General features: G+C 41.1%; 1 protein-coding gene across 1 annotated transcript; it reads left to right on the forward strand.

Annotated features, from left to right (window-relative positions):
* Nucleotides 1-2903: 2903 nt before the first annotated feature.
* mcf2b (MCF.2 cell line derived transforming sequence b) lies at nt 2904-17576 on the forward strand (the record flags this gene model as incomplete). The annotated part of the gene is made up of 25 exons (XM_083888794.1): nt 2904-2954; nt 4938-5072; nt 5874-5990; nt 6088-6237; nt 6364-6488; nt 6591-6705; nt 6791-6910; nt 7607-7798; nt 7914-8105; nt 8181-8361; nt 8447-8535; nt 9136-9236; nt 9373-9439; nt 10217-10332; nt 10448-10517; nt 10608-10700; nt 10819-10911; nt 11230-11355; nt 11656-11871; nt 12317-12409; nt 12514-12626; nt 14693-14865; nt 16558-16676; nt 16926-17038; nt 17495-17576. The coding sequence occupies 25 exons, from the start codon at nt 2904-2906 to the stop codon at nt 17574-17576; spliced, it is 3042 nt and encodes a 1013-aa protein (XP_083744920.1).
* Between the last annotated feature and the right edge of the window lie 2834 nt (nt 17577-20410).

A 20410-nucleotide genomic window follows, 5' to 3' on the forward strand; every position in this document is an offset into this window, starting at 1 on the left:
CACAGATTAAGGGCTCCCCCCTCCTGTTACGATGCGGATGATCGAAGCGGGGTCAAAGTAAGCTGCCTTACTCAACACATTCTCAGTAGCCTGCTGCAGATTAGGCGGAATGACCTTTCAGGTAGTGATAGTTGAATATTTTGATTTTGGGGAATCATTTTTGATTCTCTGTCACAAGGTGCCAAAATCAATTGTATGATAATCCACAGATGAAAATTAACCTATGATAAGAAATACTTAAAAGACAATAATCATTTTATAATTTGTATAAAATAAAACACAATAAAAAGCTTTAAGATGGTGTTCAGTAAAGCTCCACAGGACTATGATGACTGTGCCAAAATGGATACGGTTCAACAGAGTGTATTTAAAACACAATATAGGTCAAATATGATGTAAAACCTTTGACTTCTGCCTCTTTTTCTTCTCTCATTTTGGCTGCGACAAAAACAGGAGTCGTCACAGTGGATTTGTCCTATCCACTTTTTATGCAACTCTTTTATGGCCAGTTGGTACTGGCACTAAGGCGCTGTAGCTTTAATATAAAGGTGAAATATAGCTATAAAGCTATATATAGCTATAAAATGGGGAATTATACAACAAGGAATAGTTCATTTAAGTTAAGTAGAGGATTAAGCAGCAGAGAACAGGTTACAGTTGGTGCTGTTTTTAATTAATTACGACTGGAGGCTGATTCCGACAGAGAGCAGCATTGTGGTTGAATGTTCAGTGTACTTAGAGCAAGTCTGACACGTAGACGGAAAACTGACCATCGAGGGATTTAAAAACAATCACTTAAATTTGATTCCTGTGATGACAAAAAGACAGCGACTCAAATAACATCTAATATGGTGCATATTCAAATACTGGATCCAGGAAGCAGTTTTGAATGATGGATGAATGGATACGTCTCTGTGTGGACCACTTTAGGCTCACATCCATTTTGTGTGAAAGCCAGTAGTGCCACATTATAGCTAGAAGGATAAATAGTATTAATTATGAATGAATATTTACACAAACAAGGATTTCCATCACAACTAGTATAGTGATCTTTTGAAGTGAAGCTAAAAAGGCATGGGTTTTATGGAAACATGTGATTCTGTCTCCAGGTAAATCACTGCTTTCTCTGTGCACTTTGTTTCCAGGAAAGTGTCTCTCAGCCTTTTTGACTGGCAACCTCAGGCCAACGTGACAGTGTGATCGTCTGTGACGAGGTTCTTCCTGCACTAACTCATGACCGCACAGCAAAGGTCATGTTTATTTGTACAGAATTATTCAAGAGGGGGCGAGAAAAAAATATACTGATATGCATGTATAATTTAAATATCAAGAATCAACATTTTAAATGTAAATAACGAACCCAGAAGTTGTCTGAACTTGTATAGAATCACCATTTTTTAGGCACTTAACGTTAGTGAAAATGGTCGAAAACTGGCATGCAAATCAGAACTGGCCCTAGAATAAGGGAAATACTTAAAAGTGGTGCAAAATGGCTCAGTAGCGCACCCAGAGGTGACACTTGGTAGGACAAAGCAGAAACTAAGTTGCATTAAATTTCACAAGACGAAGAGAAAAGGCTATTGTGACCATGACCACAATGTAAATTGTATGTTAATCGTACGTTAATCGTGTCAGTTTCAAAATACAATATACCATCAAAACTGTGATAACAACAAAATGTGTATCTAGTCTGGCCAGTAGGGGGCAGGTCAAGTGAAAACAAAAGTCTAACTTCTTGGGAAATAGTAACTGCGGTTTGGTAAAATTTCAAAAATAAAAGTATAGTTCACAATAACAATAAAAACGTTTTTACACATTTTACTCACATTTGTTGTAATTTCAGTATTGGATTAGGTTAAATCATAAATGTAACGTGTGAAAAACAAATGACTTTCATCATTTTCATCGTCATTAGCATTAGCATTAGCATTCAGGTGAACACGGAAGAAAAAAGTGATGACTTACAGTGAAGAGTAAAAAGACATCATTGGGCAATGGCAGCAAACTTTGTCTGCACCTGAAATGTTTGCAGACAAAAGGACACAGAGGAGGAGGTCCTATGGCCTGTCACTTCCTGGAAGAGGAGGAGCTAATTTTATTTTATTTTTTTTAAATAAACAGTGATTTCCCTGTGCTGATAATATGTCACTAATACCAACTATCACATTTACGAAACTTACAAACTATCCCTTTTTGTACTGTCAGTGTACCAGACAACCTGATCTCATGTATATGCAGCACACATGAACTGGCATTCTGACCATTTTCAATCTAATATTCTCGATATTCAATGTTTATCGGTGGAATTCAGTGGGTAAACGGTGCATTGGTGGATGTGATTTACAGAGACGCACTAATATCTGGTTCATCTGTGCAAAAATAGTGAACCAAATGTTGCCTCTCATCACTTCCTTGTTTTGAAGCGCCATCTAGTGTTTTCAGTATACAATTACAGTCAGCATCACTTTTTCTCCTGTTTTTGAATTTAAAAAAGAGGACAATAGTATATTTTATTGTCAGAAACATGAAGACAATTTATGTTACATAAAAAACACAATATCCCTTATTTTTGCGCTTATTTTAAATCTAAACTTTATTTTAAGTGTATGGGCATTTTAGTGCCAAGTTATTGATGCTTTGACGTCAGGTGAGTGAAACACACCCCGCATCCTTCTGCTCCACAACAGTAGTGCCTTTGAGCTGAGGTGTGCGCACATGAGCGCACTGAGCGCACGCACTGAGCGCCTCCCGCCCGGACACTGCAGCAGTGGACGGTAACGTGCCATCGCTGCGGCTGCTCGTCCCCGACACCGCGCGCGGCGCGTCCCGCTGCAGACTTCCCAACAGCCCGGTCCCGCTCCCGCTCCCGGTACCAGGGAGAAGAAGGTTAAACGCCTGAAGTCATGGCCGAGTCCAACCCACTGCGGGGGTTCCCCCGTCTGCGCCGGGCCGCGGTAAGATCCGCCGGAGGAGGAGTAGGAGGAGAAGAGGGAGGAGGAAGGCAGTGAGGATACTGCAGCAGAGAGATGAGGAGAGGTGGATGAGCTGTAGAGAGAGAGGCTGGGGTGTTTTAAAACTGCAGTGCAAACGTGGTTCTTCCACCAACAGCCTGTTCAGATGCAGAGATCAGTGTCAGGAGTCTGCAGGACAGGCCAATGACAAATGTGTGTGCTTGTGTTTGTGTGTGGGAGCTTTTCAGGCATAAACACTGACCTTGTAGTCTCAGTATAGAGAGAAAAACCTGGTCCTGATGAGGAGGAACTGGTTAAGTTTAGGGTTAAGATTTGAATGTTGTGGCAATGATGGTTGAGGTTAGGGCCAATGTTTTGTTGAGGCTGTCCAAATGAATGGAAGTCCTAGGAAGAATAGCTGTGCAAACCTGTGTGTGTGTGTGTGTGTGTGTGTGTGTGTGTGTGTGTGTGTGTGTGTGTGTGTGTGTGTGTGTGTGTGAACTGCAGTGTATAATGTGCTTAAGTTTGTGCAGCTTCTGTGTCTCCAACAGCCAATAATGTGCAAATGGTGCTGCACAGAAACCAATGCAACTTCCACCATGTTTGCATTATGAAGTCAAGAAGAAGATCACAATGACCTGAAATAACGATTAGCACGCACATTATTTCTGTGTAAAAGTCTGCTGTTGAAGCTATAACTTTTGGGACTATTTTGTGGCCTGTGATTGGGCCGAGAAAATCAGTCACATTGACGATGATGGTTTATTAACTCTGAGGTTCAAAGTGTAAAAAGTCAGCCAAAAACACCCTCAGTGCTGATGTACACAATGTGTTGGGGTTGAGAATAACACAATCAGATGACAGTTGAAGTTGAGGATTAGGTAAATAATGCTGTTTTCTCACATGAAGGCTGCAGCTAATGATTATTTCCATTATCAATTAGTCTGTTGATTGTTGTTTGAACCATAAAACATTAGAAAAACTGTGAACATCTCATTATATCTGCAAACCCAAAATGCTTAAATCACAGACCTGTGTTTTGCGATCAAGAAAAAACACCCTCAAACCAGTTCACATAGATAATTCTCAATTAGGTGCTGCAGCCTTGACATTAGGCTGATGTTTGCAAAATCCTGTGAGAAAATGCGTCGTAGACTGGAAAAAACCAACCAATTTGATTCAGTTTTAATGATTTATTTATTATGTGGAGCGAAGAAACCAGAAAATACTCACGTCTAAGGGGCAGATTGTTGCAGTTCTAATATCATGGAAGTTATTTGCCTTTAAGAAGGAGTAATAACCTCAACACATGGCTTATCATCGCGTTGGAAAGACCCAGGACTCACAGATAAATGGACATATCTCATGTTTGTTGTTACAGTGATAAAGCAGACGATGTCAGGCCTGTGAGAGACAATGCAGAGGCAGGACAGTGAATAATCAAGGAGCTTAGAAGGACACATGAGCAGAGTCAGCCAAACACTTAACAACTCCCAGATTGATGCTGATGCTGTGTTGAGGCTGCACGTCGAACACTAATCTGCTGTCACGTCCACACTTCTGTCTGCCTCACCACTTCCTGTCGTTTTCCTGCTCTGTAGTAGCCGCCGTGTCATCCAGCAATGCTGTGGAGAATAGTAAATCCACACTGTTGAGGCAACATCGTCATTGTGTGTCTGTATCTTTTAAATGTGCACTTTAAAAGCAATAAACTGCTTGCAAATCAGGCTTTTGGTGCAAAAGGAGAAAATAGCATTTGTTTTGGTGTGTGATGCTCGTGAAAGTGTGACACCTAGTGGCAAAATGGGTCATGTATTCAACCTGATATGACCTCCTGTGAAAGTGGAATATTTTCATGTATCACCTCTGATGTCATTTGTCCTGACGCTCATCCCCCCCCCCCCCACCCCTCTTCCGGGTTCTCGCAGCATCTATTAATAGCACAGCCGGGAACAAGCAAATAAAATGACAAAATGCCTCTTTCAGACGTCATTTCCAGGCAATCTGCATTTGGTCTTGGTGCTCAATCCCAGCAGCCTGTTAAGTTCGGCCCCCAGTCCGTCTTCAAGCACCGATCTGGGCTTTCGCTTCAGCCAGGATGACTTCCTGCTGAAAATGCCGGTGAGGAAAATGATGACGAGTGATGGGAAGTCAAGAGTTGATGATTCATATTTAAAATTACATTTCTGTACCTTATCAAGTAGAACTATATAACGTTTTTCGGCTTGTACTCATAGGAGAACCCCTTTTGGAGGGTTCAATCAAGAACGCTTTTAAAAACCTTTTTACAGGAAAGGGGTTTTAAAGGCTTCTCTGGATCAAAATGGTTCTTACTGGAAACGTTAGTGTTACCAAGAACCATTGAAAAACCCTTTCTTTGGGAAAGAGTTTTTCAGAAGCAAATGGTTCCAGGTAGTATCTCAGCCCTTTGGAACCCTTATTTCTAAGAGTATATGTTTATATATAAACTTACTTGGAAGCCCAAAATACTCATCAAAACCAGGGATGGGAATCGGTATCGGTCGGCATTGGTATCAGTTCGATACTGGTCAGAAACACTGGATCGGATATCGGACAGATGAAGTAAAGTCCGATACAAGTTTGCAAAATGTGAATAAAAATCAGCAAAAGTAATGTGTTTTTAACAGCTCCATAGTTCTAAATGACTTTATTGGACTAATATTAAAAAAGTTATTAAAAAGATGGCGTCCCATCCCTTTATTTTTTCTTATATTTAATGAAAATAACTGAAACTATTGTTATAGAACAGTTAGAGGTTGGAAAATGAACTGTTTCACTATATTCTATACATGAATACAGACAGAAAATGTCTCTAAATTCCCTTAAAATACAATAATTTAAAATATGAGTTGCTCTGTTCAAGTTTAACATCAACACTTTTTGCTGCTGTTCTCTGTGGAGGTGGTGATGCTGCGCTCAGTTGGAGAACTCCTGCGCTACATCGACGAAAACCACCTGACGTCAGACTTCACTGCAAAAGTGGAGGTTTGCCAAAGTGACTGGGTCGTCCTTCGCACGGTGAACACTTCATAGTCTCTCATGTCAACAATCTACCAAAGCATTATCTTGAGAAATGTTAGATAATGGGCTTGTGTGTGTGTTTTTGTACCTTCAGTCCATCGAGACCTTCGCAGTGACAGTGAAGGAGATCGCACAGCTGCTGCAGGGCTTCGGATCCGAACTTTCCGAGACCGAAATCCCCGACGAATCCAACGCCATTGAGTTCCTGCTGCACACACACACACAGCGGTACAGACAGATGAAGGTTGGCGCTCCTCCTGTCTTTTGTTGGCCTTTTTCACGATCTCCCTAAAGCCTGTGGCAGTTTTTGTGTTCCTTACAGATGTTATTGTGTGGTCGAGTGATGACATTTTCCCCTCTGTTGTTCCAGGATGATATCCGCGGTGTGATGAAAGAAGGACGCCTCCTTCTTTCAAACCTGCAAACTGTCAAGGCCGCAAAGAGAGATGCAGAGGAGGAGGGGGAAATACAGACAGACATGGACACTGTTCATAGGTAGCTAATATTAGAAACATGGTTTAACATTTTCCACCATTTGCTGCTTTTCATGGCCAAAGTTCACAGAGAAAATGTGACGTGTGCACACGTATGTTTCAGGCTTCTGAATCAGCTCAGAGACATGGAGGAGGCATTCGATGGCTTCTTTGAGAAACACCACCTGAAGCTGCAGCAGTTTCTCCAGCTGCTTCAGTATGAAATCAGCTTCCAGCAGGTGTGGATTTTATTCCCTGTAACACGGCAGTTTTGACTCCTCTGTTTTGCCTCTGCGACCCTTAACTTCCAACTCCCGCGTTTAGATGGACGAGGAGCTGGAGCAGATCTCTGCCCAGGAGAAGGGGATCGCCTCGGTGGGCTCCACGCTGGTTCAGACAGAGCAGCTTCTCAAAGACCTGGAGATGCTGGACAAACAAGCTGAGGTCACAAACAGCACGCACACGACTGAAAACATGAAATACATAATAGGACGATGTTTTGTGTCTGGGTTTATGGCATCGGCAGGAGCTTTAAATTAAAAGTGTGTCATATTTAGTAGGGTTTATAGGCAGAAAATGAGTGTACTGCACTCTTAGAAATAAGGGTTCCAAAATGGTCCTTCTACAAGGGCTGAGGTTCTACCTGGACCCATTTGCTTCTGGAAAACCCTTTCCTGGAGAAAGGGTTTTTCAAGGGTTCTTGGTAACACTAATGGTTCCACTAAGAACCATTTTGATCCAGAGAACTCTTTAAAAACCCTTTCCTGAATAAAGGGTTTTAAAAGGGTTCTTGGTGGAACCCTTCAAAAGGGTTCTCCTATGAGGACAAGCCGAAGAACCATATATGGTTCTACTTAGCACTTTTATTTCTCAGAGTGTACCTATAAGTGTGTTTATGTAGTTGTATAATTTCTTTAAAATGAAAGGTTAAGGTAGCCTTAAAATATGGGGCGATATGGGGGCTTTGCTTTGCTTTGACATGACATGCTGGTAAAAATGCAGTATATTGTAATATTATTACATTATAATGATAATAATACTGTCTTTTTACTCATTTTTATTCATGTAAAGGTTATAGTACTTGTTAAGATTAACTAAAACTAAACTCAGACTCACATTTTGTGTTTTATTGTGCATCAGGAGGAGATGGCTCACGCTCAGGTGTTGATCCTGCATGGTCACCAGTTGGCCACCAACCATCACTACGCCCTGGCCCTCATCATCCAGCACTGCAACGAGCTGCGGCACCACTGCGACGTCATCACCAACGCCATACGCACCAAGCGGGCCTCGCTCACTCGAGGCCGAGACCTGCTGCGACGCCTCGAGGATGTAAGAAATACACTTTGATTTATGCGTAATTCTTTCTTTATTAAATCAAATTTCCTCTGTGCAAAATATACTCATGTTGTGTACCTTCTTTTCTTTCTGTTTCTGTTGTTTCCAGGCACTTCGGTGGTGCGACGAAGGCGCTTATCTTCTGGCGAGTCAGATGGTCGACAAGTTTCAGACCAAAGAAGGAGCTCAGGAGGCACTGCACTACCTGAGCTGTCACCAGGAGAGGGCGCCGTCGGCAGTGAAAAACAACCAGGACACTCTGAGTCTGGAGTTTGAAGCCATACTCACCCCACAGCTGCAGGTAACACACCAACAACACATACTCATATTTGACCCACTAAGCCCGACTGAGCCTGTACCTCCGTCTTCTTTCTAGTCCCAAATCGCCATGGTAACAGAGAAGCTGAACTCGATGCAGTCTATGATCAGAAACAGGGAGCAGTGTCTGAGGAAGCTGGCAGACGTGCAGGTCAGACCCATTCAGCCGGTGGCTCCGAGGCCTGAACCGGACCAGACGTCACAGCGCTGCAAGTCACACCTCTTCTCCCCCAAACATGGTACGATAATCCCTCTGACGTCGTCTCACGCCCACCGTCATAAACATGTGACGTCTCTTCCCGCCGTTTGTCAAAATGTCTGCAGGTGTCGACTTAAACGTCCTGAATTCCAAGTTCTCCTTTGACATACTCCCTGGCAAGAAAGCGGCGAGGAGGAACAACTCTCAGCGCAAGGTTCGTGTGGTTCGAAAATGTTGAGTTTTTCTCCGTCTTTCAAACATAAGAGAGCAAAAGTGCTGTTATTTTTTACATTTATCTTTTTATTTTAACTATCCCTTAGTGCTCATGCGGCACATATATGTGCCACTGGTGCAACCATGGTAAATTGCTGTAGCAATAATGCACAACTCCTTATATGGACATCCTGGGGGGTGTGTGTTTATAGGTCACATATTCCGGCTTTAACCCTTTAAGGTTCTACTCAACCATTTGGTCGACCACACTTTAAGTCACTATATCTCTTTGAAAAATGCATCAAGCTGTGTGACTTGTTATGAATGTACATTTATGAATTATGCAAACCAGGTTTATAACAGACGTCTCAACCGTTTGGTAGAGGCCTGTATCTGTTGATTTTTTAATTTTTTACTACTTTCAGATCAGATTGAGTAGGTGGTGCTGATAAAAAGCATATAAGACACTCTATATTGCACATTCTTATACCCTCTGTATATACTGTATAATTAAATGGAAAAAAAAGCAATGCTCTATGTTCTAAGGACTAAACATGTATAATTAGTATAAGACTTGGTGTGTTTTTGTGTGTGTTCTCAGATTGAGGTGATGCATGATTACCAGGGCAACCGCAGCTGTCTGTACGGCCTCACTCCTGAGACTGATTCAGAGGCAGAAGACAATCCAGAGCAGGTCACTCGGTGCGCAGTCTTTCACCTGAGAGCTCACTTTAAGCATTTTAATTCAAGTTTTGCAGTGTAAACAGTTGCATTAAACATGTATTTAATTTTGGCTTTCAATTTACAATTATTATTTCCCTGCTTTTATTCTCTGTAGACATATTATTAAGGAGCTGATTGCTACAGAGAGGATCTATGTGGACGAACTTCTGTCTGTCCTCCTGGTGAGTTTCACATTTTATGGCATTTTGTTGCTTTTTGCAGATTCCTATTCCCACTGTAGCTGACCTTATACCACTATTCTAATGATGTGTTAGTTTTCAGTATAGGCTCATATACTCATATAGGCGCGATATTAACAATCCCACTGGTGTCCACTCATATGTGACGTTCTTAATTGCAATCATTTACAAAATTGACCGTGGTCTATGGATTAAGGACAAGAAAGAAGCGAGTGAGGCCATTAAAGCTGAAGTGCATGACTCTTAGATATAAACGCATGTCCATTAGCGGTGCGCGTTAGGTCATATCGGTTAAGTGAGTGGACTATACGTCTGTGAATGCAGGATATGGAGAGAGGTCCATATGCACATGGACTTATAGTCGTCCTTTCACTGCCCACTCTCCTCCTAACCCTGATGGACTCATGCAGACAGCCTCTCTCTATGTCTCTCTTTCAAAACTGTCAAAATAAAATTAATTTTGCAGCCCCCTGGTGGATAAAGCAGCTAATCCCACCATACTTCCTGGGCTTCACCTCTCAATCTGGAAGATTATATGCATTTTTATGTACAGAACAGAATAGAGTACGTCTTTATTGTCCACCAAATTGGAAAAATGGTCTTATTTGCTGGTCTGTGGTTTGGTCTCTGTTGAATTAAGGATGCTGATGGCGACACAGCAGCACCTCCTGGACCTCAGAAGCTGAAACTGAGTTTATGTTTTTCCTTTTAAAAAAAAAATATTTTTCACTTCCCTCCCTCGTCCTCTCCTCTTATCAGGGCTACAGGGCAGAAATGGAGGACCCATCTGCGGCTTATCTCCTCCCTGCCACTCTGCGCAGCCAGAAGGACGTTCTGTTTGGCAACATGCCAGAGATTTACCAGTTCCACAGCAGGCAAGTCTCCCCCCGATACTTTACACATGGACACACACACACAAGCTGTTGTAGAATTGTCCTCACTCCACAAAAAAAATCCAATTTCCTTTTATTTTGATTTTTCTGTTTTCAGGATGTTTCTTCAAGATCTGCAGAGATGCCTGGAGACTCCAGAGAGAGTGGGGGCCTGCTTCTTACATCGGGTGAGAAAACGCTTAATGGGCGCTGACACCTTTAAGTGTCCTATTTTATTGGGCTATTATACGTGTGTGTATTTGTGTTGGCGTGAGCAGAAAGAGAAGTTCCAGGTGTACGAGCGTTACTGCCAAAACAAGCCTCGCTCCGAGTTGCTATGGAGACAGTGCTCTGATTCGCCCTTCTTCCAGGTAGTTACATTAAGATAATGCATGATCATCAATGAGGAATGAGAAAATCTTCATATTCCTGCGCCAGGAAGCAAATATCTGGGAGTAATGTGTCTCTACTTTTGCTCTTTGTCTGCAGGACTGCCAGAAGAAGTTGGATCACAAACTGGGTTTGGGCTCCTACCTCCTCAAACCAGTCCAACGTCTCACCAAGTACCAGCTGCTACTCAAGGTTTGGTCAGACAGATGCAGAAATGCATCTCGCACAATGACAACGATTGTCGCAATTGTGCACCAGTGGCTCCTTAAACCAATTTGTCTGCAACTGTGTGAAGTTATTGAGGGAAAATTGTGTCCTCATATTCACATGACACTGAGACCATCGAGTTTACTCAAGTCAAAGATGCAGATAAATGATATCACACACTGTATGTGGATGTTTCCAATGGGCATGAAGACAGACAGGATATTCTTTAAACCCGACATCAAGACAAACGACTCAACATCAGATTAGATAAACTATCATTCTGTGAACTCTGCTGTCGTTCAGGAGCTGCTGAAGCACTGCACCGAGGAGCGATACCGCTGTGAACTGCAGGAGGCGCTGGACTCCATGCTGGAGCTGCTGAAGTCTGTCAACGACTCCATGCACCAGATCGCCATCACTGGATATCAGGTGGAAGCTGGCAATTTTGTTTGTCTTTTTTTTTTTAATTTAGAAGTGGAAATATAGACAGTTTTTTCTCTATTTTATATATTTTTTTAATACAGGTTTTCCCATATAATCTGCAATATTATAATTCCAATTTAGTTTTCTTTTTTAATGAACATCATTATGCCCAGTTAAGACATAGTTAGAATATATATATTATAATAATAATGTAATAATTAAGATTTTGCAGTCTTATTTTCTTTTTAAATGTTCTGCATAAACATATTATAATTCACACACTTCTGTCTCCTCTGTCCGTCCCAGGGTGACCTCAGCCAGCTGGGCCGCATGGTGATGCAGGGGAGCTTCAGTGTGTGGATCAGCCACAAGAGGGCAGCGGTGCGCATGAAAGAGCTGGCCAGGTTCAAACCCATGCAGAGACATCTCTTCCTCTATGACCACGCGCTGCTCTTCTGCAAGCGCAGGGACGAGGACAACCACGACAGGACGCCCTTCTACAGCTTCAAGTCGTGCCTCAGAGTAACAATACACTCACTTTATTAGCTACAGTTAGAAACAACCAATACAATTAGATCTTACTTTTACGATGTCTACACTCACAAACCATTTTACTGCAAGTGATGGAGACCATTCTCTGCAGACCCCAGGGATGGTTGTGCATGAAAATCCCAGTAGATCAGCAGTTTCTGAAATATACTCCATGTCACGTCATGTTCAAAGTCACATAAATAACCTTTCTTCCACATTCTGATGCTTGGTTTTGAACTTGAGCAGGTCTTCTTGACCATGTCTAAATGTCTCAATGCCATGTGACTGACTGAGAAGATATTAACTTGTACCCAGGTGTACCCAATAAAGTGGCCAGGGATTATTGCATTAGGTTTATCCCGGATTATTAATGAATAATCAGTAACTTTAACAGGTTTTAGTGAAATGAATGACTGTTCCTCTTTTTTTTCTGCAGATGAGCTCAGTGGGAATCACAGAAACAGTGAAAGGAGATGTGAAGAAATTTGAGATCTGGTACAGTGGCAGAGAAGTCGTCTACATAGTTCAGGTATCTGATCTACTTTCTGTTTCAAACAGTTCTTTTATTGAACCGATTTTGGTTTCACTCACACACATCCCTTGTTTTGTGTATGTGTGTGTGTGTGTGTTCAGGCTCAAACAGTGGAGGTCAAAGTCGCTTGGCTGACGGAGATCCGAAAAATTCTCACCAATCAGCTGAAGCTCGGTCAGTTTCTGGACCTTCGTGACCCATGTTTTTCCTCTTTCCTTAAATGTACATTAAAGACATTCTGCTCTTTAGTGGCGATAGTTTCTCGCTAAGCAGCCATTTGAACAGCAGATAATCGCCTGTAAATATCTTCTTCTTTTCCTCAGGTGAAGGTCGTCCACTTCCAGGCCACCATGTCTCTGACAGGTGATCCTCTCTGCATGACTATCTGTCATCGTCTATGTCGGTCTGTGACCTGCTGCTGCTGGTGTGTGGTGGTGAGAGTGGGCAGATTCCAGCCTCCATTTGAACACTGATTTAAAGCCAGATGAATTAAAAGATTCTCTCACCTGTAGATAAAAATTCAATTTCCAAAATGATTTGTTGATAAGAATCCCCAATTTCACCCACATGCCGACTAATCGTCAAAGCATGAAGGTTTTCTGTAAATCAGAGAGTGAGTGCAGTCTTGTGCATTACCATTTTTGTCATTACCCTTCAGAACCAGCATGCATGAATGACGACGGCTTTATAACCAGCTGTTTTCTATAAATACTAATGGTTTTCTCACTGTTTAACAATCCGCGGTCGGAAGCTTTAAAGAGCAGTTGACCATGATTGAAAACCTCTGCATGGACGCATCGCCGAGGCTACTTTATATGGTCCCTAAGTGTGTTAACGTCGTCTTATTGATCCTTGGGTTAGGCAACCGTCTAAACATTAAAGGGTCCGTAAATTATGATCAGTGGGATTCGTGTGTAAATGATTCTTTGTGACATGATAGTGACAATAATGGAGACTGGTTTGCTTCTAAGTGTGAATGGGTGTGTGCTTGTGAGGTTTTTATTACTAATAGCATGCTGGCATGGTCTGAATTCAATAAGGTTTGAAGCTTTATGCTGCGTTCCAGAGCCCATCCAAACTAGTTGGACGTGGGACTTATCCTGCCTCCAACTAGAAAAAGTGCACTGGAATACCTGTCGAAGTGGGACCTCCTAATCGCGAAGTCACCAAAATGACGTTGGAGAATAATGGCGGCTCCCATGGAGTCACACGAATACGTTATAAACTTTACTTTTCTGTGTATAGACTTGTTTTAAACACAGCAATTTTATCACAACTTGTTTTCCATGTTATGGCGTGAAATTATGTCATTGTTGTTATCCGTTAGCATGAAGATATGTAGGGCTACGATAAAAGTATACTCATGACGTTATATGTATGACTTTTACATAAACGGCTCGCTTGTGTATGTAAGTAGACTGAATTGCTGACAGTCAAAATGCCTCTTCAAACATAAATCTAAAGCGCCGCGATCGTCCATGTTTTCTAACATTCGACTTCAATTGCTGGAATGCTTTGAAGTAGGAGCTAGTACAATTCAGGTAGAATAAGACCCACATCCCATTTGTTTGGATGGGCTCTGGAACGCAGCATATGTCAAATAAGACACCGTTTCCTGTTGTCCACAATCGTCATGCTGTGAAAAGATTGAAAATACTGGCTATACACTCTTAGAAATAAGGGTTCCAAAAGGGTCCTTCTACAAGGGCTGAGGTTCTACCTGGAACCATTTGCTTGTGAAAAACCCTTTCCTGAAGAAAGGGTTTTAAAAGGGTTCTTGGTAACACTAATGGTTCCAGTAAGAACCATTTTGATCCAGAGAACTCTTTAAAACCCCTTTTCTGAATAAAGGGTTTTAAAAGTTAGTTATACTATAGTGTGAAACTACCATGTTGTTAATAGTATTAAATTGCACAACATTTGTATAGGTTCTACTTTATTTAGCAGATGGTTCATGGATTTCTGCACAAAGTTCATGCATCTGCTAAAATAAAGAAGGTTAAACCTCACTGAAAAATAACTTATATAATTTATGATGGAATAATCTTTCCATATATTGCAGTGATCTGTGATAACAAAAATGTGCTATAAACTCAAAACAACCTTTAAATTCAGACACTGAAATATATGTGACTGTGAAGTGAAACGAATGCTGTATTGATTTCCAGAATGTGGATGAGTTCGTTTTTGTGACATGGTTGTTGTGTGTCCGTTGTTTGTTTGTTTGTTTGTTTGTTTGTTGTGGTCATGTCTTTGGTCGTGTTTGGTGATGCCGTTCAGTGCATCACATGTGTGTGTGTCGTGGGGCGGAGCGCCGGTGGGAGGCTGCTCAGCGTGTCTCCCTGTTCTTCATAGCTCGTCGGCAACAAGCCACTCCCACAGGCGCCGGGGGGAGGAGTCAGAGCACAGCAGTCCAGCCCACTCAGACCCTGTGGTTCAATCGCCGCGACGCAGTGAGTCACACAAACAGATTCAAACAAAGCCAAACATTGTCACAAATCACTTGCTTGGAATGTCATTGGTTTCTAAAACGGGTTTTACCTGATTTGCTAAAATCAAATTATATGTCCTGATAAGAAAAAAAGACCTTGAAATACTGTAATAAACACCTAATAAACCTATCAAACGTCATCAACCTATGAACATGCTCCAACAGCCATCAGTTCTGCATGTGCCGATGTTTTCTTGACAAGTAAAAAGACGTAAATAACATATCTTATCAAAGTAATGTAAAAAGTCCATATTCTAGACAGATCTTCCCTGTGTATATATGTGACATGGAAGAGATGGGTGAGCAAAAACTAGGTCATGGAGGCTTCAGCGATGTTAATTACTCAGAAGTCCACAGGGGGATGAGATTAATCTCGACATGTCAAAAGAGTCGAGATTAAATTTGAGATTCAAGTCGCCTTCTCAGGATTAGAATAAAGTTGAAGTAGAGGCTGGACAGTCAGTTTCAGCCGCGGTTGGAATGTGAGGTTTTGACCGACTGACACTGGAAACTGTAGAATAACAATAAAGTAAGGTCTCTCTCTTTAGTGATGGAACCAACCGCGCAGAACTCAAGTCGTAAACCTGGACACTCAGTACCTGTCCTAATCTGCAAGATATTCCAACTTTATTCTCAAAATTTCAAGTCATGACAATATTTTTTTTCATGCATGGCGCTTCACTCTTAAAAAAAAAAAGTGCTAAGTAGAACCATATAAGGTTCTTCGGCTTGTCCTCATAGGAGAGGCTTCAAGTGGAACCTTTTTATAGAGGTTCCACCTGGAACCCTTTTGGAGGGTTCCACCAAGAACCCTTTTTAAAACCCTTTATTCAGGAAAGGGGTTTTAAAGGGTTCTCTGGATCAAAATGGTTCTTACTGGAACCATTAGTGTTAGCAAGAACCCTTGAAAAACACTTTCTTTGGGAAAGGGTTTTCCAGAAGCAAATGGTTCCAGGTAGAACCTCAGCCCTTGTAGAAGGACACTTTTGGAACCCTTATTTCTAAGAGTGTACGGTCTTAGAAATAAAAGTGCTAAGTAGAACCATATAAGGTTCTTCGGCTTGTCCTCATAGGAGAACCCTTTTTGGTTCCAGGTAGAACCTTTTATAAAGGTTCCACTTGGAACCCTTAGTGTTACCAAGAACCCTTTTAAAACCCTTTATTCAGGAAAGGGGTGTATAGGGTTCTCTGGATCAAAATGGTTCTTACTGGAACCATTAGTGTTACCAAGAACCCTTGAAAAACAAATGGTTCCATGCAGAACCTCAGCCCTTGTGGAAGAACACTTTTGGAACCCTTATTTCTAAGGGTGTAATACTTTGTCAAACTTTGACGCTTTAATCCTTTTATACAGTTTTTGTCATATATTTGTATTATTTGCCATAAATACCAGAGCAGTTGGGAAGATAATACAGTACATAATGATTATTTAAGATTAAGTCAAAGCTCAGTGGAGAATATTAATGTTTTTTTTTTATAAACATATACTGGTGGACAAAGTCTGCACACATCCAAAATCCTCTGTGGTGCACAATGAGCAGTTAGAAGCTTCTTTACAGTCATGTGTTCACGTTCCACTGTGTGTGGACTAAAGCAGCTATTTAAAGTCACAGTGCTGTACTTTAGCACCGTCTCAGTTGTCTGTCACTTTCAGGTTGGCCTGTCCCCGCACACACGGTGGCGATCTGCGAAGGCCTGGAGGACTGGGGCGCGACGGATCTCTCCAACATATCCGACTCTGATGAGGACGAGGAGGATCAGCCCAGTCCACTGGTGAAGGAGTTCCTTCATATCCTGCCGCATGTTGACTTTAATTTTTATGTTTATTCACTTCTCTTTTTGTTAGATATCTTCACATAAGTATGTGTTAGGATATTAAAGGGGCCGTTTACATAATCCTAAATTTGCAATAAAACACCTCTGTATAGATACATGTAGATTTAAAATATATAGATTAAGGACTAAATTAAGGATTAAGGATTAAGGATTAAAATGTTCACTGTTTTCTTTCTTCTGTTCCAGGTGGCGGGCAGGTACAGAGTCATGGTCGAGAGCAGCATGGCCAGCACTGATGACATCATTTTTAACTGTGGTGATGTCATCCAGCTGCTCCACGAGGACTCGTCGGGAATGTGGTAATGGACATAAACGTGAAGGCCTCTTTTCTGGTTTTAAAACAAAGGATAACAGTCAAACGCACTGTTGATCAATCATACATCATCTATTTTCTGTCATAAACGTTTTAACCGGCTTCAAAAATCAAGACTCAACGTTATAATTTATATTTCCAAATGACACAGAACAACGCAGGAAGTAATTGGGTCATAGAAAAGACTTTGTCTAAAACATCAGCAGGGTTAGGGTTAGGGTACAGGGAGCGGTTTGTGGGCATCTTTTCCCAGTGGGTATATTTTCTGAAGCCACTGACGAAAATATCCCATGGAAGTATTGTTTTTAGTGAATCTGTCTGTTTATTTGTGCTTCTGCACTTGCTAATATGACCAGCAGAGGCCGCCAGAGGCTTGTTGCGTGAATGTCGTGAAAGTCTGATCTCTGATTGCCTTCTTGTTTTTATTTTTGCATATTTACAGGATGGTGAGGAACATTAGTCGCAGTGAAGAAGGACGCGTTCTGCTCGAAGACCTGCACAGAATTCTGGGAGAAACCTGCTGAGAGCCAATCAGAACTAAGGATTAAGCCTGTTTCCATTCTCCTTTGACATTTATCTGGCTTACTGTCACTAAATACCCAAACGCGCTGACGTTCTCACATATCCCATCAACACCCTGACCAAACGGGAACGCGTGACTCGTTCATCCTGAGATTTAAGCACAACATCAGCCACAAACCTCACACTTTGAACTGTTCACCTCAGAAAGCTGTAAAATACAGAGAAGACTGAACTCACAAGCCTTATTCTTATTTATCTGTTATTTCCAATATGACAGAATGTCTGGACTCAAGGCTTTGAACAGGGTGCACTATTTTAATTTACTTTATTTTAATTTCTTCTTATGAATTACCACAGAACGTGTGCATATGCCGACCGACATATCATCACAGCTCATGTGCCAAACAGCATTATTTTGTACACCTTTGTAAGAAATAGCTTTATCTTTGTTTTGAATGGATTTAAATCGTCGTCCTGCAGCAGCCAGCAGCATCACCAGAGTGACCACATCATGTAAAACTATCAGCATCTGCAAGATGTGACACCAACATATATGCATCATGATGCATATATAACATGTATAATAGTAATAATAATGCAGTTTAAAGGTTTGTTTTGCTCTGTGAGGGATGCACATCACCTTATCAGTTGGATTTTTGCATTACGGCTCAATGAGGAATTGTAAGTGTTAATATTTGCACATTTGCTTCTCCTGTTATGACAAGTGGAAATGTTTCACTTCCTCAACATGAGCTATCAGGGTCTGAGAAAATCGCTTGAATATGCAGGTATTTCATATTTAATCTTTCATTTGTGTCATACTACCTGTAAAACAGCTGCTACTGAAAATGCGTTCTTTGTGTTTTGCACCTTTGAGCTTTGACCGGTGCCTTTGTTGTAGTTGCCCACTGTTATGATGACGTGTTTCTCTTAGTTTGCTGCTCTGCATGGACAAATTCCTGAAAACGCCCACTGCTGTCTATCACGCTGCTCATTTACATCGACGGGAAAACTATGCTCAGTAACTGCAGAGTAAGGGCCAATTCCAATTCCTATCTTAACCCTCAATCTTAACCCTCAAGCTCAACCCTTAATCTTAACTGGCCCTCAAAACCAAGTGTTGAGGGTTATTTTGTCACTTAGAAATGGGACACCCCTTAAATGCAGATACGTCTTCAGACTGTAGGGGGCAGAATAACGCGAAAGCTGCGTCCAGTCTGTCAACTCCAAAAAGGAAGTAGAAGAAGAACACATTTACGTCAGGATTATGTATTTATTATTTTATTTCAGTCAAGTTATTAGGTTGTCAGTTAGTTATAAGATGATACTCATACAAATACCACAACCACGGACATATTCAGCTGACAGTTACCACACACCACGACTTATTGAAGGGTAAACGATAGCAAACGGTCGCGTGTGCGCACCGGCCGGCTAGATCGTAAGATTGTAAAATAAAAATAAATGTTCCGCAACAATGACGTCAGTAATCCATAATATGGGCCTAAACTAAGATAATACAATGGTTTTCATCATTTTTATATCTCTATTAACAAAGAAAATACTTAATTTGTAGCGTACTCGCTTCGCTGCTTTCAACGCCATATTTCTTATGTGAAAACACGCAATGCATTCTGGGTAGCCCTTGCTCCCAAGGGTGGTCTTGGAAAATCTCAATATTGAGGGCGATACAGCCCTTAAACTTGCCCCTCAACTTAATTTTTCTGAGAATCGGGACAGCACTTGCACTAGAGGGAGCACGCATTTTTGAGATTGAGGGTTAAGCAAGGAATTCACCCTTAGAGTAGGATAGACTTAGAACTACTGAAATAATAATACAGTTACAGTGTGAGTTACACCAAGATTTGAGGGGCTGAATATAGTCAGGTCTTAAAAGTGCCCTCTCTGGCTTTACATTGTAAAAAAAGGTATTTATAAAGCTTTTAAACTATAGTATAAAAGTGGTGGTTTTGAAAACAGTGTGTCGTAAATACTCCTTTACGCCTTTAGATCAAACTTACAGTAAAGTGCAAATACGTAGAACTTAACTGTTGTCTGTCAGTTGACAATTAACCGTGCATTAGTTTGCTACAGATTTCACTCACACAGTGTCAACATTATAGTCACTTCAAAGCATAACTGTTCAGATAAGGTGAATTTAACAGTGAGTCGTTTTCATTTATTTTTATTTCCATTGGCATCACTTTGGTTTGATGCGTGCCGCTGTAACATTTGCTGCCTTTTGCACCTTTTTGATATTTTGAACCATCGATCGCCGGAGCCTGTATGATACCGCACAATGTACTATATGATTATTTTACAAAATAAAAGCACAGAATTGTTTAATTTCAATAAACCAAAATGATGCGATTTCTTTTTGTCTTTCTGTTCAATCCTCTGCACATCTGTGGTTCATCTAAGATTTCTTTCTCTGACTAATGTTGCCTGATTATTCAACATCCTGTGGGGACTATGATTGCATGTGCAGATTGCACATGATTGACACCTCCTTAACTTAACTATAGGTTAATTGCAAGGACAGCTTAATTCAGATTAGTAAAGGTTATGGTGTATTGAACCATAACAATCTCTGATTAAGTCATGAAAGGAAAGGAATTAATGTATGTTTTTGACATATATATGAATACAATTAGATATTGCATGAAATAATTATCATATATATAATAAAAATTACACTTTTTACTTCCTGACATCAGATACTAATACACTTACATAGAGCAAGATCACACCAAGTCTGCTGTGAAAGAGGCCTTTTAAGCTTAAGTGGTGCACACTTTGAGACACAATGATTGATTACTGCATGTATTATATTGAA

This window comes from Microchirus variegatus (genome assembly GCF_963457635.1).
Source record: "Microchirus variegatus genome assembly, chromosome: 5".
Classification (NCBI taxonomy): Eukaryota; Metazoa; Chordata; class Actinopteri; order Pleuronectiformes; family Soleidae; genus Microchirus; species Microchirus variegatus.